This window comes from Myripristis murdjan, chromosome 23 (genome assembly GCF_902150065.1).
Source record: "Myripristis murdjan chromosome 23, fMyrMur1.1, whole genome shotgun sequence".
In the NCBI taxonomy this organism is placed as follows: Eukaryota; Metazoa; Chordata; class Actinopteri; order Holocentriformes; family Holocentridae; genus Myripristis; species Myripristis murdjan.
Window position 1 is genome coordinate 2540589 of NC_044002.1, and position 25803 is coordinate 2566391.

At 38.9% G+C, this 25803-nt stretch overlaps 1 protein-coding gene across 1 annotated transcript in view; it reads right to left on the reverse strand.

Annotated features, from left to right (window-relative positions):
• Positions 1–25803, reverse strand: part of kiaa0930 — a 50403-nt gene that overhangs the window by 10486 nt on the left and 14114 nt on the right. The window contains 4 exon segments of the mRNA XM_030045811.1: positions 866–967; positions 1123–1200; positions 2285–2389; positions 17336–17484. Of these exon segments, the coding sequence (XP_029901671.1) occupies positions 866–967; positions 1123–1200; positions 2285–2389; positions 17336–17484 (434 nt within the window).

Here is a 25803-nt window from a genome sequence, read left to right on the forward strand (position 1 = left end):
TAGTAGTTGCAATATTAGCAATACTACTAGTAGTGGTAGCAGTAATAATAGTATCAGTTAGAAGCGGTAATAGCAGTTGTAGTAACAGCAGTAGTAACAATACAGATAGCAATAGTAATAGCAATAGTAATAGAAATCATAGAAGTAGATGTAATAATAGTAGTGGTAGCAGTAGTTGGGCAATCTGTCGATATTATCCTAATATTGTGATATAAGATCAGATATAGTCTGGGGTTTTTGATTCCATGCTATCATGACATGGCATCAGTGTTGTCTTTTCCTAGTTTTAAAGGCTGCACTACAGCAAAGTGATGCTGCTTACCCAACTTATTAGACTGTTGTAGCTGTTCTGTTATTGGTCTCTTTGCTTGGTCACCATATGCACATTACAAATTACTGTTTATCAAAAATCTTATTGTGTAAACATTTTGTCATCAAAATATTGATATTAAGGTATTAGGTCAAGAATATAGTGATATGTATATATCTATATATAGATACAGATATATATAGATAGGCCTATATATATAGATATAGTGATAGTTGATTTTGTCCATATTACCAAGCCCTAGCATAAGTATAAGTATTAATAGTTGTAGATGTAGTAGTAGAAGTAGCATTAGTAGTAATAGTACAAGTAGTAGTAGAGGTAACAGTAATAGTAGAAGTAGTTATACTGCACTAGTATAATAGTGTAATAGTAATAATGGTAGCAGTAGTGATAGTGGAAGTAGCAGTAGTGATAGTGGAAGTAGCAGTAGTAGTACTACTAGCAATAGTAGTAATAATAGAATCAGAAATAGTAGTGTTAGTAACAGCAGTAATAGTATAAGTAGGAGTAATAGTAAAATAAGGCAAAAGGTACCTCCTCAAAGTTGTCGATCATGAAGAAGATGTTTGGATAGCTCATCTTGGACTCCTCTCCTTTGCTATCCATCGCATGTTTGCTGGGAGATGCAAACACTTCCTGAGAGATGGGGAACAAAACAAGTCAGGCAGACCCACAACGTAATTAACAACTGTGATAAATGAAGCCAGAAACATGCTAATTAGAGTGTTCTGCTAATGGAATGATAGTATCTCTGACTAGCTGAAGAGCTTGGTGAACTGCAGTTTTTGTACCTGGCACTTCTTCTTGTGGATATGAATGTCTCCTGCATCTGAGCGTGTGCACACGGCACAAGTCACCACATAGTCCAACTGAAAGAGAGCACAGCTTTCAGGGCATGGTAGGCTTCGTACTCCTTGGTATACAAAGTACAGAGTCTAAAACGCCAAAGCTCTATGTCAGTTTCCCTCATGGGTTAATAAAGATTAGTAAATTCTTGAACTGAATAAGTAAGTTAGTACCAGTGACTCTGTGGATTTTTTTCGTGTTTTTGCTTTATTGGACAGTCACAATAGAACGAGAGAGAGGAAGCCAGGATAGAGAGGATTTGACTATAAAGAAGCCAGACTGAACTCAAACTCATTTGCTGGGACAAGGACGAATGATGCACATTTTGCTGATATACATACATGCTTAAAGTGTCACATCTTATTTTCAGAACTGGAGCCATTACAAAGGACTGGTACCAGTGGGCAATAATGGGCAATTTTCTGCTACTGGCCATGATCAGATGAAAATATGTCTTTACTGGGGCTGGGCAATATGGACAAAATTAAATATGGTATTGGTGTTTCCACAAAATATTCACCCAACAGATTTTTGATAAACAAAATCATTAGTAATGCGGATATGATGACCAAGCAGGCACAGGCAAATACTAAAACAGCTAAAACAGTCAAGAAAACTGCATCCCTCTTCTCTAATGGAACCAAAAAGACAATCTTAAATTCCAGACGATACCTAGTCTTATATCATGAAATTAATATAATATTGTTATATCGCCCAGTCTTAGTTCTTACCATCATAAACAGTTAAGTAACATTGTTTTCAGTTCTCTTAAACCTACACCAAGTGATTTCAGAAGCTATTAACAATCCTGAAACTAATGTGTGCTGTGTGGAAAAGTTTGTTGCCAAAATCTTTGCTGGACTCAAGCCCCTCCCACTCCTCCTACTTTCCCTCCTACTCCTTAAACTGTTGCATACTGCTGTATGTATACCAATTATGATACTTTACACAAGTCTTAATTCAGCTACATTTGGCCATAACTATATCTTTGTATCTCTGTTACTCTTGCTAGTGCAATTTCCCGGTGGGAGTAGTTCCTTTTAATGTCTAGAAACAATAGATGGTGGTAGGACACTGAAAATGACAGTTGATCTGTATATTGAGCACCTTCTGTAAGATGAGGTTCAAGTAGACGCTCTCCTCCCAGTCGATGTCAGGGTCACCGAGGCCAGGCAGCTTCTTGGAGTCCCTTCTGTAAACCTCCACCTCCACCTAAAACACAGCAAACAAAGACCATCATAAACACCCCAGTATGCTTTATTCATAATGTGTATAGTATGTTTTAGTACTGCTTCAGGGCATTCTAGTACTCTCCTACATCCAGGTTGTGTCTGAGTCTTGTTAGCGTCACCATCCTCATCTGGAAGGTGTTTTCCATTCTCTTGATTTGTGGGGTCATGCCCATGGATTTAGGCTATACATGTGTGATCTGATCCTTACTGGAACCAAGGGCATTTCCCACAGCTTCAAGTTTCAGCTCAGTCCTTTCGTAATGATTAGTATTGGTCATATACTGTCTCTATGCTGATGACTCTCCACTGTTCTCTATTGTGAAAACCTACGACTTGCTTTCAATTCTCTACGAAATTTCCCAATTTCAAACAAGTTTAGTTTAACAATTATAATGAATGATCAACTAAACATATATTTTAGTGAGACACTTCTTACAAGTTCCTACCTGTCACATCAGAGCAGTGACAGGTAGGATTCATAATGATGCTCATATTACTAGTCAGTAAACCCTGGCATGCAAATTTACTTATACTGTACAATTTCCACATTTGGTGGTCCTAAATAAGACAGGTAACTGCTTTGATTGAGGACTTCGATACTGAGAAATCTTGTAGCATGTCATCAGTAATCTGCATACAGCATACTCATGGTACCAAACTGGCTGGTCTGGAATGCTTTATACCCATGAACCCACAGGATAAAACAGTGTCCAACTTTCTCTGGATGTAATGCTTGCTTGACACCTTTGGAGTTAACTCTTGTGTTTCAATTAGAATCACTTCTATAGGCTGAAGAGATTTAATAATAGAGGCAATACCCAATACCAGAACTTAGTTTGGGCCAGTGGAGTGAGTGGCTCCCTGTTCTATTTGTGGGAATGGGACACTCTCCTCTGTTGCAAGCCCTCAACTGAGAATTAAACTTAGATTTTTTAAAACAATAATGTTTTTTTTTTCCATCTTCCATAGGGTGAAAACTGTTTACAAAACCTCTTGCTGTTTAACATTACAGTGATGTGATCTTTGGACATGCGATACCATCAGACCCTTAGATGATGTCATTTGTTTCTTAAATATATAACCAGAGATGCCCATGGCCCTCTTGATGTACACTGGTCTCATTCTCTTTACCTATTAATTCGTATTCAGGTTCACTGGGGCTAAAGCCCTATTCCAGTGTGCATTTGGTGGAAGACAGAGAAACACTCTGAACACGTCTCCAGTCCATCACAACGCTAACACCGTTAGACAAACCACAGTCATTGCCTATAGCAATTTAGCATCTCCAATCCACCTGACTGGTTTGTCTTTGCATTGCTGTAAATTGGAACACATGAAGCAGCAGTAATCAAAGCCAGGATCCTCTTTGCCATGAATTGTTTGAATAGTTCCCCTGTGATTATTGAATAGCATTTTTGCTTGAAGTGCCAATCCCTAGTCTATACGCAGAACCCAGCCCTTTTTGACCTCTAATTTTAAAGAAAAGATACACTGAGCTCAATGTGCCTTTCTAGCAACACCCTGCTTCATGTTCAAACAGTTCCACACATTCACACAGTCTTTTATTGTTGAAGCAGCTAAACCACTGAGGAACTTCACTGCAGTAGTTGGGGGTCCACAAGTTCAAGGGCACGTCAACTGCACTTACTGAGGGCTGGTCAAGGGATTGAACCAAGGCCACTTCTAACATCTAGTTAGTACCAACCACTCATAAAGTCTGGAAAAGACGAGCCTTGTCCCTTAGAATTAGATAGAGGTTGAAAGCAATGCAATGAAGTGAAATGAAACGACCTCAGAGTGTCCCATTAGGGGGGTGCAGGTCGAGGGGAGGTGTAGGCCGTGGACTGAGAGCTCACTCTGCTTACTGAGGCAGAACACTGTTGCTGTCTTGCAGTGACCGACTTTTCTAGAGTTGGCATGTTCTGCAGAACAATAATGTGGGTTTCTGTCCCATCTCCCTTAAATCTTCTAAACAAACCTGATGAGGCTCTCTGCCAACATCTCCGAAGGGAGGCGGGGGTCTTGACATGTCAGGCTGAACATCACTCAGAAACCATTTAGAGCACAGGAATAGTTTCCATGGTTACGTTATGGAATGTGTGTATGTGTGTGTGCATATGGGTTGGGGAATACCCCCAAAGGGCAGAAGTGAATCAGTGGCTCTCTCTAAGATAACAAAAAGACAATAGCTTAATGCTAAGTATGAAATGTTTCACAGAAACAGTGTTAGGTACAGAAAAAACATTAGGAAAGAGGATGTGCAAATGCAGCATATAATATGCAACTTCCAAACCACTGAAAACAACACACTTCAAACTCAGGTTTTAAATAAAGGATGTGACTCGCATTTAGTTGAAATGAAAACCGCAATAATCCAGGAAGTGAATATTCTTCAAATTAGAAAAACAGAAACCCTGTCAGTTTGTAAGATAGCACTGGTAAATAAATATATTGCTTGATCCTTAATCCTAAACTAACTTTACCCTTAATCCTTACCCAAATCTATATCTAAGACAGCACAATTAATTGTAGATGATGATATATTGCCATTTTGTGGTACCATAATGAATGATTGTACAAGGGTGACACAAAAAAACAGGAACTTTTAACAATCCAATAAAACCAAGAGTGATGGAAGAAAAATATTTATTCATAGTAATTGAAACCTTAAAACATGCCATTTAAGAAACAATGATGGAATATTCATTTTTTAAAAATTGTGCTGCCACTTGCTCATGTCTGCCAATACGCACTTCAAAGATTCCCGTTTTTTTGGGTCACCCTGTATAATGTGGCAATACGAAGTATACATTATATTTGAATATTCCAAACATCCTTTCGATTCCTGGTGTAACACATCACATGTGTCCATCACCTGTGACTAATCACAGCTGCTGAATGTCAAACGTGCACCCATGTGATCCCATGAAGTTCGTATGGAGAGACGGCAGCGAAATTTTTCATTGAGCATCCATGAAAAACATAGCAATGAGTGAAGTAGAAAAGAAGCGATTATTGCAACCTTATGGCTGTCATTGGAGAACCTTTGGTTTAAAACCGATGAGCATAAACAAGTCCAGATTCTGTGCAAAGTTCGCCTTTGGATTGTAGCTGTGCGCCAAAGTAATAAAGTACTAATCTGAATTTTGTGAACAAGGACACAATAAGAGTAAGACAATAACAATAAAAACAAGACTATTTATAGCTGTGGCTAAGCTGAGAAATACTACACTAAACAAGTGAAAATATGTATTATAATATGTGTTAAAGTACAACAGTGAAATAAAATTGTCTCTTGCTGCTAACAGCTGCAAGAAGAAGCCTGCCTGTTGAGAGATATACATGTGTATATCTGTACATCGATGTGGTAGTTAGGGTTAGGGTTAGTTACGGTACTAATCACACATGGATGCACATTCACACATGTCGGACTTAAAGTACAGATTTACACATGCATACATGTGCTGCTGTTTTTTTTTTTTTTTTTTTCAGTGAACAAAACACCCCTAATACACACACAGGTTCTCCCCAAATCTGCACTTATGTGTGTTTTAATAAGTCAGAATACAATGAGGCAGACCTAGAGATGATGGTAAACCCAACCTGGGCCAAAGAACAATGCCATGTAACCATGACAACCCATGGATGGGGGAACAGAGATGCAGAATAAACTACAAAAGGCAGACAGAGACTCAGTCCAGATAAGCACTGTACACAAATATGAGACTACGAGATAGGATGCAAGAGCACTGCCTTACTTTTCTGCCCCACTTGGATCTACACTCTTATTATTTGGACATCAAACAGCAATATGACCACAAAAACCAGATGAAGTAAAGCACGTTACTCTGGCATTTATGTATGCACATTTCATTTGATCTGTGGGTCCTTTTAAACTCTGAAGTCTTAAATGATTTTAATTTGAAAGCAGAATTGGGCGGTCCACATGGTGTTGAAATGTCCTCATTAGCTATGCCATCCAGAATACTGTATTTCTATCTCCATTCACATTCATAGCGAAACAGCTCCCAAAATAACACTTTTAGTCCATAAACATATGCAAAACAAAGCCAAGTCCTGTATAATTTTTTTCTTATTGTAATTACAATTATTTGTTAAAGTACTATCAGGTCATCTCTTCCTGGTGTAAGGTTACATTGTTAACCTGCACATGCTCCGTGCCAGATCTACTTTCCAACTCCAACAGGGATATAAGAAAAGATTTGTTTTATTCACTTATACAGTGGGGACTTGTTTTTTACACTGGCATAATCCACTTTGTTTGTGTTTGTTTATGTGTTAAAAGTGTTATTTTGGGAGCTGTATGCTGTGCTATGGAACAATACAAATATAGCTTCCTCACATACAGTGATATTTAGCCTAGCCAAAGCAGAGTTGGAAAGTAAGATAAATAAAATAAGAAAAATGCAATGGATTGTGTAGTTTAAGCAAAAGATGGAACCAGAAGTAGCACTGGCTATATTTTCTTGTGCTCTATATCACATTACATCTTTTGCATTTGGTAATATTGAGTTTGACCCACATGAATGTGATTTAATTCAATAACTAACTATCAGTAAGTTTCCTGGCATCTTTTTTAATGTCTTGTTTACAGTATTAGAACTTTCATTAGTCTGATCATTAGCTGATAGATTTTCATTTAGTTTAGCTGTAAAATTGGTCTTAGATCCAGTTCCATGTAGCAATAATAATGTCTAAAAAAAGTCTAAAATTTGACTATTCGAAATGTGCAGACATCCTGAATGACAGAAAGCATTATGTAAAGTGTGCTGTAAATGAATGGAGGTCACATTTAGAAAACTGCCTGTGCGCTACATGTGTTTGAGGTATTTAGCTTCTGGTCTGGTCCTTGCTGGTGCCTGGCTGCAGTGAAGTTAGTGTCTGAGTGAAGCAATGACAAACTGGGAAAACTGATCATCTCTATGCCGTTGCCAGTGCGATTTATCTCATATGTGTTTGGCCTTTGTGTCAAACTGCTCATTTCCCCTCCTGACTGATAAGAAGTGAGAATGACAATGCTGGTCTACCAAATAGAACGACACTGTGTTATTCTTATCCTGCTGACAAATGATTATAAATGACTGTAATATTCCTCACTTTGATTCCAACTGTCCCACAAGCTCTATGAATAGGCAATGTTTTCATGTGGCAGAGGGTTGAAGCTGAAGGTGTAGAGGTACAAGATGTCAGCTCTCTTCTTTTCCATACCACTCGGGCATAATGTACCTAGAGGGTGCATTAAGTAAAGTTTTTACTATCCCGCAAAACATCATGACCACAATATATATCTGCGGAGGTTGGTGGTGTTGTTGATCAATACCAATGACTCAATGATCACTTGGCCAGCTGCTGAGATTTCTGGCTTTCTAAATGCACTTTCTGCTCTACACCCTCTCACATCTTCAGCTGCCAATAGATGAAGATACATGTGACACAATTGTTCTCAAGCCAAAAAGCAAATGACAAAGCAATGTATTATTATTATTATTATTATTATTATTACTATCATTATTATTATTATTGTTGTTGTTGTTGTTGCTCCACTATTTAGCATTGTTATAGATGATCTCTTCAGAAGACACTTGTGTTGGACCACTACACAAATCAGCTAGCTTACTCATTCCTACTGTGAAAAAATATGACTGGTATTTGCGTCAATAACAGGCCACCATAAGCTGTACCAGAGACCCGATGATGCTGCAATTTCTTGATGACTGACTGGAATTGATTATAATTCATTCATTTGACGCTGGAAATGGTGTTGTCTGAGTCAAACAACTGAAAACATTCAAATAGCATCAAACATTCCACCGATTGTGATGTTGACTAGGGTTGGGACCCGTTTGGATTTAACAATTCCGATTCCTTAACGATTCCTCTTAACGATTCTGGTTCCTACCGGTTCTGATAACAGTTCCAAATATACATTTTTGTATTTTTTTTATGACCCCATTATACTTAAAAATAAAACAGTAATAAACAACAAGCTGCTGCCAGCTTGGGGGTGGGGGTTGGGTTAGTGTAAGTAGTGTATGTAGTGTATGTTTTTGAGTTCTAGAACATAATAATTATCTGAAGGAGTAGATGTTTACCAGTCAGCTTGACTCCAATAATTTAACAATATGTTATATTATTATTTAGTTTTAAAAATGTAAATTACTTATCAAACAGACCTAACAATTCAACTACCAATGAATGAGCAGGAGTATGCCTGTGATACATAGATTGAATATGAAAAATAAGCCAAAGTGATACCTCTTCTCTGAAAAGACAAGCTAAGACAGTGTGCTGCTGTTAGCCAGTGACAACAGAGCGGTTATGGCAACTCTTTACTTCGCTTTGGTACACAATCTATGTCAGTGCGTGCTGTAGCTGGAAAGTTTCTTTGCCTTTTGGACTCGTCCGGTGCCGGTGCAGTTGTTTTCTAATTCCGCTGATTCCCATATTCACGGAAATTATAGGACCCTAGTTAAGTTAAGTTGCGTTTTTCTGGCTTCGACATGTTTGGTTACGCTGCAGGGCTGCACTCCTCCCGCGCTTGATAATGACGGTACGACATCTTCATAGCAGTGCAGGGGGGGGTATCCACCCGGGGCCCCGCTCGTCTTGTTAGGTGACGTGACGTCACCACAGTCACTTCAGTGCACACAACTGAGCAAATATGAATGCAGATGAGAAATTACAGGAATCGTTATGGGAACGGGTTTTGCGAAAATGATGGATCCGGTTTCCGTTTCTTCAATTTCAGAAACCGGTTCTGAAAAAGAACCGGTTCCGGTTCCCAACCCTAGATGTGACTGGACTCTGTCTCTGTTTAAACAATGTCAAAAACAGTTAGCAATAACTACAACTGAAACACAATCTTTGGTGTTGTTTGTATTCTTGTGGCAGTTCAGTAACTGGTACAATCTTCAAAAGGTCATTTAGCAACCAGAGATCATCAGCTTACAATAAGAGCTGCATTTAAATTGAAAGTGCACATGGAATAATCAAAGTAAAGACATGGGTAGGTTGATTATTTAATACATATTTATACCCCTGTGGTGTTCTGGTGGTGCGCAGATCCTTCCACTGACGCCATTTCAAATCTCCAAAGATTTCCTCTTGTACTGTATATCCTATTGACCTCTTTACAATTAGAAATGCACCGGTCTACTTTTTTTCAGGTCTGATCCAATTCCCCTAAAAATATCTAAAGGTGTTCCAAATGTACAAATTTGCCTACGGGCAAAGTAAACACTGTAGTCAGTTAAAGGTTGTGGGCAAAAGAGCTGTGAAACAGGAGTGGGAGATCATCAGTTTAGTTTTTTTTATGGGAGCAGAAGCAGCAGGAGAGCAGGGGGTACAGCCTGTGCTGCCTTCCACATCTGAGCTGGGTGAATTTCATCTTTTGATGGTAGACCTAGACATAACATAATATACCTAGTGTCTGCTGACTAGTCAACAGGGTGAATGATTTCCACGTCACACCAGTCAAAAGTTCAGGATGAATCAACTTTGTTGAAGTGGCAGGCAGGCCTGTGCATCTAAAAGCATGGGTGAGGACGAGCCCATGTCCCGCTCCGTCTGCCTGCATCACTTGTCCCGTGTTGCTCTGCCACTCGCCTCTCATTAAAAATTTATTAAGGCCGGCAATATTTACTGCCCAGGTATAAAGCCCTTTACTAGGTCAATCAGTTGCAGACTAATGGTCGAGCCCAAACTTCATCTGTACATCTAATTCAGAATTCTGTTAGAAGAAAAAAACTGAAAATCTTTGTTGAACTGTTTAATTAATAATTATGTGCTACAAGATTTTGGCTATGGGGTTAAACTTGCATTATTACATATTTCTAAATCATAAAAACATCAGACAACCGAATCTGGATCGCGGATTAATGACATCACTCCGATGTCCGATCAATGAATTTTATCAGTACTGGCACCCAATACTGATATTAGACTGGACTGATCCTAAACTCTATTTACAGCCAGAATTTTGAGTTCCTCTCCTGTCTACATCCCCTTCTACCTAATTTAATGAAATGTAAAGTAATTGTGATTAAGTGATTTGTGTGAATTTTTTATGATGTTAGTATGTGATCACCGCTTTCTATGTCATGTTTCTACATAACTGCTGAATAAATAAAAACAATAATTACCAGGCCTCTCTTACCATTACCATATTCCAAATAACATGGACACTGTATCTTTTCAGCTTTCCTCAGTAGCATACGGCAGATGGAAAACTGAATAAACAGATACAATGTAACTGCAGAAACCAGATGAGCGAGGAGCCATATTTTAATTGAAAGCCATGCTCACACATAAAAACACCCTCATTGTTCCTCCTCCATGGCTGAGTGATCTGCTCATGATCTAAGCCGAGTCGAAGTGTGCTGCATTGACCTCAGGGTTATTCTTGTCCACTTAAATGTTCCTCAACTCAAACTAAAAGGTTACTAAGCACCAAGAACAAATGCAAAGAAGACTCACAACTGGAAAAATAAATGGGAGTTCCTTTAAATGAATCCTATGAATGCACTAATGTGATCTATTTCAGTGTGGATGCACATTGGGGGGATGCATGTCCTATTATTTACTCAGACAGAGAAAAACAGACAGTGAGGGAGTATGGAGGAGGGTTAAAGCAAAACTGAAGTTTGGTAGAGGTTTGGTTGTATAGTTACCTGGGCTTCACATGACTTCATGTGACCTCACATGGTGGTGAAATGTCCTCATTAGTTGCTCCACTGAACTGCTAAGCCACAATACTGTATTTTTATCTCTCCATTGACTTCCACAGTGCAGCAAAACAGCTCCCAAAATAGCACTAGTAAATCAACGAATGTGAACAAAGCGGATTATGCCAATGTAAAATGAGATAAATCCCGGTTCCCATTTTTTTGAGGAAATTAAATGTCTCTTTTCTTGTTATTTTCCTTGAACGGGACAGTAGATCGGCAGGTTGTGTCTGCAGAGCTACCTTGCACCAAGAACAAACAATTTGATAGACCTTTCACAACTTAATTAATTGCTTTAAAGTGACAAATAAAAAATTTACTTTTTAAACTTTGTTAAGCCAATTTTCTATAATATAGCATACACCTATTTGAAAATATTTGCAAAAAATTAATAAAATAAATAAAATTGAATTGAAATTACTTTAAGTGAAAATCCCTTGGTTTTACTTAACGGAAAAGGTGTATTTTTGGAAGTTATTTTATGCTGTCTAAAAAATTTCAGTTAACTGAATCATCCCCATTCTGTCCAACTATAAACCTGCAATGAATGAAATATTTCTTCTGACTCCAAGTAGAGGGAAAGATTTTAATAATGTGAGTATTTGATTAGGGCTGAACAAATAATTGAAATAATGCAGGTCAAACTTTTTGATAAAGGTAAAATGAGTAGTGTGACAAAAACTCCTACAAATAAAGTATTGTGGTGCTACAGAGACACCCTGAGCGACAATGGGTGTTCTCCAGATGTTAGAAAACTTGTTTACAAAAGCTTATCATCATCATCTTAATATTTTTTAAGTGAAAATGAAATGTATGATTAGCATTTGCACTAAAATTGTTAATCATATTGTGCTCATAAGATACATAATTACAATATGATTTTTTACCATATTGTTCAGGCCTATATCTGATTTCAGAATTCATATTATGCCAGATTTATAGTAGAATCTAGATGGCAGCTAAATGCTGGCAGGGGGGCTATACTGCACAGAAACAACAGGATGCCCCCGACAACCCCCCCCCCAACAACCTTGCTACATTGAACAAAATGAATTGTGAATGATTTGAGATACACATGAAAATCATTCAGATTAGCCTCGTGTCTTGTTTGCGTGGGTGAGCAACTCTTCTACGTCATATTTGTTCTCAGAGCATAGAGCTGAGAATAGAGCCCCTCTGATGAAATGTCACACAAAACAAAATGTGACACCAGAGGGATTCATCACCAGACCCGCCCTTTGCTTCAGACGCTGCTGCAGGAGAGGGAACAGCAGCAGATAGAGCTTTTCAAAAAGGCTACAAAACCTCAATTTCAGCTCTTTAACATAGACAACAGCCTCATAAGATCATGTTCTCCTCTTGAGGAATAACACTATGGCAGAAGTTATTTAACGTCTCCATGGCTTTTGACCTCACTGGCTTTTAGGTAGGTTATGCTGATCAATAAGGTTCAACTGGTAACTGACCAGATGTAAAAATGGAACATGTATTGTTTTGCATTGTGTCCATCAAACATCAGCTCTACAAATATAAAAGTAAAACAAAAAGTGGTGCTAGGGGGCAGTAATAACAGATCATTACATAAAAACAAGTGTATAAAAATGACTTATTGTGCTTTGCATTGCTTTGTTCTTTGTGGGAATAGGGAATGGAAGCAAAGAGGTCTCCCTCTCTGTAAATAGAGTTGTAAATTTAAACTTACAGTCCCCCAAACACTAACACAGAGGTGATGCAGTTTGCGCTGCATTTCTTTCTAGAAGTTCATATAGTATTGTAAAAGTCCACACTGTCCATACTGACATTCCACAATCATACAGGGGTAAATCCATCACAGAAGATGTATAGACTGCAGAAATAAACAGATGGGTGACCATTCAAAGGAAAAACCAACATTAAACATCCTAGTAAAGTGCTGAGCCACCACAAGCCACCAGAACAGCTCCTTGGAATAGAGTCCAAATTTTCTGCTGCTCTATTGAAGGGATGGGAATCCATTCTTCCAAAAGACATTCTCTCATTGTTCCACTGGAATCTGGACTGACAAAGCCTTTTGTTGTACTTCACAACACAACTTCTATCTGATCTATCTATCTATATGCATCTCGTCAAAAAATATCTTCACAAAACAGACAGACATCCTTTGAGTGGACTACCTTGATCACTAAAGGAATTTAGCCAATTTGATTAGCTGATGAGGTTTCAAATTGCAAGCCCTCTAATTGCAGCCTCCATTTTCATTTTAATTAATCGTGACATTTACCAATTTAAACTCTCACTGAAGGTCCAGGCACAGAGGAGCAGATGTGGAAGAAACTGAGAATTCAAGAGACCACTAATGAAACTTTCAAAGAACTAAAACTCTGAACATTAGACATCATTAAAACAACAGTTTGTTGAGAATTTAGAGCTGAATACTGTTGAGGCATTTCAAAGCCACCCTCTACTGAGTTACAGAACATACTGCAGATAGGTTTGGCCACTATTTTTGGCCTCACGCTAAAAATCGTCTACAAGCTAACAGTGAAGGACTTTCGAATGGAATAAAGTCGGTTTGTTGTCCTACCTTATCCATTTTTCCACTAACAGATCCTGAGCTAGAAGACTAATGGTGACCCACTGCTGGTTTTAGAGCAGGAGCCACAGGCAAGCACAATTTCAGGCTCCATTGTACTGCATTATCAGGTCCCTAATTAAGTATTGAATCCATCACTGCAATACGTTCATTAGACGAAAAACTCTGTTGTCGTGTTTTGGACGGACCACACGGGTCAGAAATGCAGCAGGACAGTGGAGGGGACGTGCGCAAGAGGCCATGCAGGCGGTGGTGGAGCTGCTGCTATCCCTCTCACCCCCATGGCTTTCTAATTGGGGTTTTATCTCAAAGATGGGAATGAATTTAAGGGCTTGGAAAGATTTCTACTCAGCAAAATCCATCTTCTTAAAGATAAGGTAGCAAACCTGTACTTCTGTAGCTCAAAAGAGCAATATACACTGTTGCAACAAACTAGTTTAATGACCAAGCCATTCAACCAGCCTCAGGAGATACATCAGACTGCATAAGCTTAAAGGGACAATTAAGTCATCTGAAAAAATATATATGTTATTTGACTTCCACCTAGCTGTTATGTAGGATAGTATTGGTGATATATTTCTCTCATCATTTCTGAGTGCTGGATACTGGCTGGATGCTCCAAATGCTAACTGTTAGCCTCCTGCTATTGAGGTGGACTTCCCCCCAGCTAACATTCTGAAAAATAACCGTCTTAATCTACTCAAAAAATGATAAACATCACGTTCCCAAACTAAACTGCACGCAACTATTGAGTGAACAAGGACAATAGTTTTGCTCAAATTATTATATTTTTCCTGTTCAACATCTGAGAATATCTGGTAGCTTGTGCACTTCTGTATCATTCCGCACTCAGGGAGCAATAGCCACCACACATGGAGAGAGATTGTACGGTTTATTCTTTTTTGTTTTCTTCATTGAACACAATTCATTTTTATGCCATTTCAGACTGTATAAATCCTACTACACATTATAAAATTCAAACTTTACTAATTAAACAATTTGAGTGGATTAAGGCAGTTATTCTTAAAATTGTTAGACACTGGAAAAGACATGCAATATGTTATTACCAGAAATGCCACATCACACCATATCCTCAGCTATTTGCTCATGTAACCTTGACACTGGTGAGGATGCAAAATGTTGTGCACCTAAATTTATAAAAAGGCCGTAATAGATCATGTTGCTCCAGTGATCAATCTTGGGTATCTGCAGGAGTTGGCTGCAGCGACCACAGTGGTAGATTATCTGCAACAGTGACTTCATCTTATTCCATTATCATCTAAACCCAAAGTCAGATCCAATATCACAGATCAGCTCACAGCAAAGTTCACTTCTAATTCCTTTGTATTCTACAGCTTTCCCCTAGGCTGCAGTCCCTTGCTTGGATCCATCTTTGTGGCCAAATTAATAGTGTGTCTGGCTTACGTACCGGCCATTTTCACTTACAAGTCACCAGACCGACCGAGTAACCCAGTTAAGTGGCTTTATCTATATATATGATTTCTAATAATATGGGACACTATTTATTTAACACTGATTCCTCACAGGATTGTGAGCGAGTCAAAAGTAGTAGAGAGAGTTTTTTCTAAAGCACCATCGGGTTGTTTATTCTGAGCTCAAAGGTACTATGCTGAAGTTTCCTACAGCCTCTACCTGCCAGATGTACTTTTAAATTCAAATAGGAAAATAACAAGAAAAGAGCTGTTAAATTTTGGAAACTGGGACTTTTTTTAGATTAGGATAATCTAAGTGAATGGAGAGACATAAATCTAGTATTGTGGATTAGCAGTCCAGGGGAGCACAGAGCAGCTAGTGAGCATATTTCACCACCATGTGGACTCAGATCATGCCAGGGAACTATACAACCCAACACTTTACCAAGAGCCCATTTTGCTTTAACATTACATCCACATGTTTTGCCATGGGCGTTTGATAGAAATACAAGATACAAGCTACATTTGCCCAATTTATGATGCAGTGCTTATGGGGAAACTACAACAATTTAAAATGTAGCAAAGTATGATGCCTCAGTAAAAATGCAGTCGATAAAGTTCAAGCACACAAATAAACTACTCAATTCAGTAATGAGCATGAATGTAATTTGTTACTTTGAGCTTTGTTTGTACCGCAGCAAAGGAAGATCTCTGGGTAGTCTCACACTATGTCATTTTGTTCCACCTTTCCAGACACCATCCACCTCCTGACTGTGGAGAACTATGACGTGAGGCTCATGGGGGATTTCAATGTGCAGGTCTTCTATGGCAACTGTTCCTCCTCAGTCTTTCTTCATGCTATTAATCCTGAGGATGGTTACAGGCTTTAGAACCCGTGGGCCAGATGGGTCTGGCAATATGACATGAAAAGACCGAGTAACCTGTTCAGATTAGTCCTGTATCAATCTTCTGATCTTCCATCAGTACCTCTGGAAACAGGTACTGATGGAAGATCAAAGATTTCTTAAGCTCATTAAATCTTGTTTGGGTTATTCAACAGCGAAATCTGATTTCAACTCAATGCTCTTGATCTAACATGTTTTTACAGGTCATATTCCCTGGTCTTGGAGCTGCACAGGGGAGGAAATTCATCTAGAAATCCAGCTGCCCCATAAGCCTACATCACAAAGCCAGGGTTTCTACAGAGAAGAACATACCCCATCCCTGCAGATTAAGAGCTATTTGCCCAAATTAAAGCATAGTGTCAGTTAGTCACAGGTGGGGAATCTTCTTTGCACAAGAAGTAATCAAAACTTTAAATCGAAACCCAAACTTGAGCAGGTTCCTTGTCCAGAGAAAGCTGAATTCACCAAGAATGAATAAACCCCCAAATTCAATCAGTTACCTCTCGTTGTGAGTTGCCAGTGTGTAAAGTTGCCCAGTGCAGATTAAAAGTCATAATGTAGTGATCCATTAAAATAAGAAACAGGGCCATACAAAAGCTTTGATTGAACCCTTTGACAAAGCATTACCGATGTAATGATTCTTTTTTTTTTTTTGACATTTTTCTCTCTGGAAGTAGATTTGCACTTAACACAAAAGATGACCACTTCCAGTAGCCTAACTAAGCACAAATTCAAGGAAGCTTGTCTTGTTTAGTGTGTTTTTGAGAAAGAAAAGCCTTAAAGTTGCACTACGCAATTTCTAAACCGCTACAGTGTGCTGAGAGCTCAAAGTTAAGGCCTTGAATTCACAAGGCTCTAGTTGGATTATTTGATTATTTTGTCTTTGACCTCCGACATGAAAATGTGGTGAAGCTGCAAACTTTAAGCTACAAGGTAAGATGCTTTGGATGGTCTGTCTCTAACACAGTGCTGCTCATTGCAGCCACAGAAGCATGTGTGCAACGGATGTGAAATTGGGATAGTTTTATCTGCAGAATGTGCAGTTTCAGAGAGGTTGTGAATGAAGTCGAGGAATGGAGGGGTGAAGTGGAGTGCAGAGGAGGAGGTTATTCAGGCTGACACAGAAATTTAGAAAGACAAAACCAGGAAATGACAACAGGGTGGCGGTAAACTGTGGTGGAAAGAGGACCCATGGAACCCTGTCTATGAGGCCATAGTGTTAAACTCTGAGCCACCCCGACCAACCATGAAATGCAGTCCATCTCCCCTTACCTTTTTCCCTTCAGTGTTGTCTGCACTGACGTAGGAGAGCTTCCTGCGTACGTAGAACAGCATATCGTCCTGCCGGGGTGCCCACTTCTCCATGAAGTAGGTGGAGAACATCCACGTCCAAAACACGATGCGGTCATCCTTAAAGCAACCTGCGAAAACACACGGCACCGCAGGTAAATACAAGTGTTGGCCCACACGAATGATGTAGCAAACCCTTTGGCCAGTCAGTCACAAGGTGCATCGTCCCTTCAAGTTTCATCAGAATCGCATTAATGGTGTAGCGGCTTTTCAGCATATTGTGTTTTTAAGTAACAACTATTATTATAGTGCCCCCATTAGACCAATCAGTGTATTTTCTTTAAAATCTTCAGGCTGGGTAATATAGATTACATTGTACTATAATCCTACACTTAACTGCCCTCTAAATGTTAAACTGTCTTCTTCCTCAGCTGCACAAAAACACATGACACTGCAGGTCAGCACTCTGAGATCAAGATCAGTGCTGCAGGTCGGGCTGTGCACTGTGATTGGCGGAGTTCTCCCTGCCTCACGCCCGAGAGAGGCAGCTGTGTGATGGAAAGTCTCACTTTAATGCATGTCATCCTCTGCCTGGTTGCCAGGCAACAGTTGCCCGGCGGGCAGGTGCCTGGCCTGTAAAAGGTAGCACCCTGAGGTGCTGTAGTGCAGGTGGCTGCTGCTGTCGCCGGAATAACATGAGCAAATGTTGTGGGGAGCGCTGCAGAGTGTGGAAAAAAGAGGGTCCGAAGATGACATTGACACAAACATGCCTTGCACACACGAAAACACACACTCATTTCAATTCATATGGCTTCATATGCTCCATACAAATCAAGGGCAACTGTTTCTATTGGGCCAGACGGCTAGGTAATCCTCAACCAATGCCTCAAAATGAAACACTGATTTACTCATTCAATATGGTTGCTAGGCAGTATACAGTGTGTGTTTGTGCATATCTGTGCTCTTTCTCTAGTAATATATGTAGACAGCAAAGTGTAAAGCACGTATCTGAAAGAGTGTTTGAAACACTAGACAGTTTCATCTAATAACATTAAGTGATATGGCATTTTATTGCTCTTTACCTCTGATAATTCCTAATTAAACAACAGGCAAATATAGAATAATGGAATAATAAATTGCAATATATTGCAATACACAGTAGAATCAAATTGCAATCCCTGGTGCAGCACAATTCCCTTTAAGCATTTTCATTTAAGCATGATGATGTGCGTTTTGACAGCTCTCTGGGGGAATCCTCCACTCTCACTGAAGTGCACTGACCAAAATGACTAATGGATTTTTTTTCTATAAGCCCTTTGTGAATAAAAATATAATAATAACCCACCCATGCACACTTTCATCATTTTAAAACACACAACGTGGAATGCTAAAAATTGTGAGGTGCTTTGTCCCGTTTAGACTATATTTATGAGGCTTCTGCATAAAACGCCGCAGCTCATTCCATATTCTCCACATGGGCCTGGGCTTTTTGAAGTGGCTCGGCTCGGGCTGACATCAAAGCTAACTTGCAGCTCCACTGTCACATCTTAAAAGTGTCCGCTGGTGCTGGATGTCTCTAGCCATACAGTCATACTGGAAGCATGACTGTGCTCGCACCAGTTTGAAAAATTCATGGTGAGATGGGCTGGATGACATGCAGGCAGCTTTGATGACACCACTTGACACATGACAGAGCGCCCACAGTGATCAGTAGCTTTTGTTGACATATAAAACAAAGGTGACATAACACAAAGGTGGTATTATCACCAGAAATTTGTATTTTTCAAAGTATGGGGAGATTAAGATATCCAGCGACTTGGCAAATTCTATATTCATCTTTAGTTTTTAAGAAATTAATTCTCCAACATTGGAAAAACACTGAAGCCCCCACCATATTACATTGGAAAAACCTGATGAAATATTATTTGAATATGGAAAGGGCAATAATGGAGGACAACAAGAGAGAAAAAATCTTTTTGCAGGTATGGAGTTTAATCTATGACTCCCGGTAAACGAGAGCTGCAGAGACCACAACATTGTGTGTTTGTGTATGTGTGCGTGCGTGTGTGTGTGTGGATGTGCGTGTGTGTGATTATGAGGGTTTTTGTTTCATTTTTTTTTTTCCTTTTTATTTATTTATTTATTTTTTATTTTAAATACTCTCGTGATATTTGTATCAGGTCATTGCTGTTATTATTGTCAGCATTATTAACATTTTCATCACTGCCACTATTATTATTGTGAGCTTGCAGTATAAGTCAGTATATGTATGCATGAGAGGGTACGTTCTGTGTATGTACGATATAAATAAAAAAATAAATTAATTAAAAAAAAATTTTTTTTTTTGACATATTTTGTGACAAGACAGTCTTCTGTCAGGATTAGTATTCCATATCAATTAATCCTTTTGTTCCTGGCTTTGCAACAGCATCGCCAATATCCTCTGTGGAATTTATATAGTTTTTATAAGCATTTATGCTACCTACTTTTACTATGTGGGTCCTCTTGATTATACATGACCATACACTTCAGTGCTAAATAAACTGGCCTTGGAGTATAGAAGTCGCCACATGGAAATCGAGATTCAACAGGCTTGTGATGCTACTGTGGAGGCAGATCAGGTTTAATTTATAGTAAAGCAATCTTATGTAGGAAAGAGTCTGACAAAGTTTCAAAACTCTTCTGATTAAAGTGGTCACTCGTTTTGTGCCTTGGTTGTCAGATAGATTGTGAGATTCACACAAATTTCCACCTGAGCAAATACTGTGTTCACATATACTGTGTCAAGCCACTCCTGCTGTTCACATATGATCAGTGTGACTTTAGCATCAGTGGGTGATGTCAGTAACTTTAACAGACTTGTGACACACTGTTTTTACTTACTATACAATTCCTTGTAAAAATAATAATAATAATAATAATAATAATAATAATAACCCAGAGAGTGATCCTGTACCATCAATTAGTAAACTGGTCTTTCTTCACATTTTTTTCTTGAATATGGAGGTCACCACATGAGTGGCAGCCCCACAGGAGTGCCCTAAAATTTGAAATAAAAAAATTAGAAGAGCTCTTACACATATGATGGTTATAAAGATGGATGAAGCCCTCTTTTGACAAAATAAATGGAGAGGAATGTTGGCTTTAATTGCATTATGAGAACATAAACATTGTGCATTGGCATTTCATTTAATTTCACGCGGACTGATTGAATTAGGCGAATGTAATATGGGATTGTGAAGCTTAACATTGTTTGCTTTGATCTGCTCAGGCTTTAATTTCACTGTGAAAACCCCTGAGCTATAAAGGAAGGTCATCTTAATGCATTTGCATTGAATGGATTGAACAGAAATTACCAAAAAAAAAAAAGAAAAAGAAAAAGAAAAAAAGAAATACCAGGAGAATATTTTCTCATGCATGAAGAAAATATTTTTTTCCCCTACAAAAATATATAAAAATACAAAAACATCGATAAATTGGCCAGTAAGATGTATAGTGTAGAGTCTTGTGAAAAAAAAAAATCCCCAAATAAAAGGATGAAAATATGAACAAGTAAAAGAAAAGTATGGTTATTTTAAATTTCTAGGTGTTTTTTTTTTTTTTTTATACATAAGAACCTGAGCTTTACAAAAAGGAATATGTCCTTAAAGGCTGAAGTGGCAATCTTTTAAGAAATATTTTTGAGAGAAAAACAGGAGTTTGGTTAGCAGGGTTCAATAAAAGCCCATGTGCAGGTTGTGGGGGTTTAGAGGGATTAAAGGCTGCATTCCAGTAAAGAGATGCAGCTGTCTGAGCTAATCAGCCTGTTGGAGCTGTTCTGTTACTGGCCTCCACCTGCTTAGTTATCAGATCTTCAGTACTAGTGACTTTTTATCCAAAATGTCCTTGTGTAAATATTTTGTGAAAGCACAATATTGTCACAATATCAGTCTAGATATTCAGTAGAAAAATATATTTATTTTTTCCACATGGCCCAGCCCTAAATCACATACAAGGCCAGACAACATCAGTGAACTTTGTTCTTCCTCAGAGGCCTCTCAGATCTGCCACTCTCGGCCTTTTGGCTGGTCCAGAGTCTGAGTTTAAATCCAGAGGTGATCGATCTTTTGCTGTGATGGTCCCAGAGCTCTGGAACAGCCTCCCACGTTGGGCTACGCCTGCTGACTCACACCTGAAACTCGGTTTTTCTGCTTTTTTCGGCAGATCGATGGCTGACGGCGGTGCCCTCTATCAGGTGATGCTCTGTCCACTTTCGACCACGGCATTTCACATTCCTGTTTTACCGCAGCTTTATTGTGTGTTACTGAACTTTATCATTTCATTTTAGTCTAGTCTCTCACTGTAATTTACAGTGTACACCTACATTGTAATTATAAGCATTTGCGATATACTGAGTATTGCAATAATGTATATTGCGATTTATTACCTTTTTCAACTGCAAATGATGTCCTTGAGGGAAAACTTTGTCAATATCTGTTTTATCTAATAAGATTAAGTTTTCATTCTGTTCATCTCACTTCAGTCATTTTTATTGCAGCAAACTGAGACAGACTGACCAGCTCTGTCATAAAAACCTGCCAGAAATGTCAACTCTTGCTGATAAAATATCAATACTTGGCATCCGTGTATTGATGAAATATTGCCACACAAAATACTGCGATACCATGCTGTATCAATTTTTTCCCCACCCCTGGATTATACGATTAGTTTTGCACATGCAAAGTTTTTGCACACATGGCTTTGCTTATTCAGCACAATGCAATGCAGAGCAGCACAATATAATCCTATATAATTATTGCAAGACAGATACATATCCACTGTGTAACCGCCTCAATATTTCTCTTTCTCAGCTTTTGCGAAACAAAGCAACTACACATGGAGGGTTGTCTTTATTACTTTATTTTTGCAAATGCTGTCTTATGCATGGCAAGTATTTTCCTGATATTTTCATCCTTTGCCTGTGTCACTTCGTACGTGTCGAAGCCTCAAAGTGACAATGCAGCATTTTCTTTTGTAGACCTTTCTTTTGCTTGTTGGCAGAGCATAATGGCAAAGTTAGGGTTTAGGTCGCTAACATGAGCAGGACACAACAGCATAGGTGCTTCATCTGTAAAAGGACTATAAGTGCAATTTTGTCGTTCAACTTATGTTTAACAGCAGTACAACAATTTCGCTGTGGTTCAGTTGGACAGCCACAGCGGTCCTGCATCTGCGCGAGGCATTTCAGTGTAAAAGCTCTCGGCGGTGCTGTGAAACCTCTCCTTTTCAAAGAGAAAAGGCCGAACAGGAGGGGATTTAAACACACACTTCAACAGTCAGCTATCAGATCACCTCCAGTGAGGCAGAGCTGGCCTGCAGGAAGCTGCCTTGTCAACATTTTACCTCCTGAAAAAAGATCTTAGGAGGCGATCTGATGAACCCAGCCTAGCCTGGAGACACACTGCAGAAAAAGAAGCAGTACACGACACACACACACCATAAGATTTGTGGAAGGCAGACACAAAATCCACCTACCACAATCTACTTTTACACCTTACAGAGGCAACGGATTCATGCACACACTGTGGATGTAAACTTGCATGATATGAGGATGAGTCACAATGAAGTTTACGTTTGTTGGAGGCTGTTGCCAGGAACAATAGGTCGGCAGGCAGGTAGCCTATATTTCTGTGCTGGCTCAACATACTTTCTGAGCTCACCGCCACTCTCTGACTGCTAACAGAAATCTAACCAACATGTGGAGGGAAAACTGTGACGGCATATTAGGGCCACTCTAGGGGGGAAAAAATTATGCAGCCTGGGGAGTGGGGGTAATATTCTGAGGGGAAAATCTCAATTTTTTTTTAGAATAGACTCATAAATTTACAAAGAAAAAAACTCACATATTCTCTGAGATTAAAGAAAAAAAAAAACTCACAAATTTATTAAATAAAACTTCTGAGATTATAAAGTCACTAATTTGCAAGAAAAAAAACTGGGAAAAATATTTTTTCTTCTCCTCTGGGATTTAGTAAGAAGGAAATCCTCGTGATTTGATCCCAGAATCGCAATATTATCATCATCATCGGGAGTTTTTTTCTCATAAATTTGTGACTTTAAAATCTCCAAATTTTTGAGTTTATTCCCAAAATATTACTTCCTACAGCGGCTGCTAGATTTTCAGTAGCCAGTAGATACAGACAGACAGAAAAGTAGAGACTAGGGAATGTATCATCATGTATAATGTATCAACATTACATCAATATTTTGATGAGAATAGATATCATCTGGGATTTTAGATATTGTAATATTGTGAGATGCCATAAATGTTGCTGTTTCCTGGTGTTAAAGCCTGCATTACAGAAACGCAGTTTTCTGAACTTCTAATATTTATTCTAATATTTATCTAGAGCTGCTTGATCATAATAGTCATATTACTTGCATATAAATGTGTTATGCATATAAATGTGTTATGAAAGCACCAACGGTCATCCCTACATTACTGATAGAGGTATTTGGTAAAAAATATTGTGATATTTGATTCTGTCCGTGTTGCCCAGCCTTTGCAGAGACACATTCAGCTACATCTGGTCCTGACATGGAGAAGCAACAGTGCTGCTTGTTTCATTGGTTATGTTTGATGTGTATTGATTTAATCAATAAAAACTACAGTAAGCACTCAGCAGACCTCCGCCAACACAACACATTTGCCAAGACATGCCAGTTTCACATTTTGGATATTAACCAAATATTAATCACCATTAATCAGGTCAAACAGAGTCAAAAATCAATCAGTATTTCCTTGCCACATGACAAATCTTTCAACCAAGTCTGATTCCAATGCGTTCGTGACTTTCTGAGATATCCTGCTAGCCGACAAACAAACCCTGGGTGGCAGATTTTACATGAATGCAGCAGAGTGTGTTTTACAGCTTGTCTCACACATCTGAGGATGCTTTACAGCCCAACTAGAGTGGAAACCAGATCTCTGACTCCAGTTCAGTAGAACTTGAAATCAAGAAGTTGACTGCAGCCTTCCACAACTTCCCTGTTCTCTAGAAATGCTGAAAGACTGTAAACAGAACAACACATCCTTTATTTTGAAGGCTACAGCAATAAACGACAGAAAAATGATGCTTGGAAAACAATGAATCCACTGTGGGGTAACAGTAAGCTCTGAGGTTGTTTTTTTTTAAAGTTCTTCTGTTTATTTTTTTTAAGATTATTTTTGATATTTTTGCTTTACTTGGCAGTCACAATAGAGAGAGACAGGAGATGCAGGGGAAAGAGAAGGGGTGACATGCGGCAAAGGTTTTTCTTCTGTTTATTTTTGATAATGCTATCTAATTGGTGTTTTAGTAGCTATCTAAAATGAAATAACTCCATAAACTCTTCAAAAACTTTGGAGCTGCAGATCACTACCTGGATGCTCTGTGCGCTGTAAGTCAGAACAGTGCAGCACAACAACCAAGAATCTTGCAGTGTGAACATGTTGTCAGGCTGCAGTTAACAGGCTGCTGCAGAGAAGCTGCTCCCATTTCACACTACACAACTATTTCTTTAGGCTGACAGCCAGTTCTCTGCGCTCAGACCGAGACTCACCAACCACTGCTTGGGTTGTGGAGAACAGAAGTAGAGACGACCTCTGGCAGCCCTCCAGTAACACTTGGCGTTGAATGTGATCATTCTGGACGGAGGTGAGTGAATGTGGCCTACCAGCACGCAGGGAGGCAGCAAGACGAGCCATGATCCAGTGCTTCCAGAGAGCTGGAGCTGTGCTGGGAGGCCCAGTGTCACAAAACACTACCACACTCACAAGTCCTTGTCCCAGTCAGTATGCTCACTAATCCACTTTAATCCACCCAACACTGGGTGTTGAGTTGTAGAGTTACCTGGGCGTGATAACCACAGGATAGTCATATACGCTCATTAAACAGCTCCCAATGTAAAACTGTTATCAAATACACCAACACGTACAAAGCAGATTATGCCTATACAGCAAACATTAAGTCCCTTTTAAAAAGTTAATACCATGAAATGCTAATTTGTAACAAAATTACCATTGCCACTACCATTTTTCTGTGGATCAAACAAAGCTAGATGGTGGAAAGAGAGAAAGGCCAATGGAAATAATCGCTCAACAATTAGCCTGTCGCCTTTCATCCTATGAAACCAACACATCCAAAGTGATTCCAGGAAGGAGAGGGGGCAAAAACACAGCAGCAGGGTTTATGGGAAAAGTGGCCTGCTGACTACAAAACAGCAGCACTGGCAGCATCACTGAGATGAAGGCGACTAATCATCTCCACTACAGTGTCATTTATTTGTGGTAATTATTTTAAGCTGTCACAATAAATTATGGTAATGATGTACTGACATCAGGGCTGTACCTGATGATTATTTTCATTGTTTATTCAATTACTGATTTTTCTTTTGATTCATTGTTTAGTCTATAAAATGTAAAAAAAAAA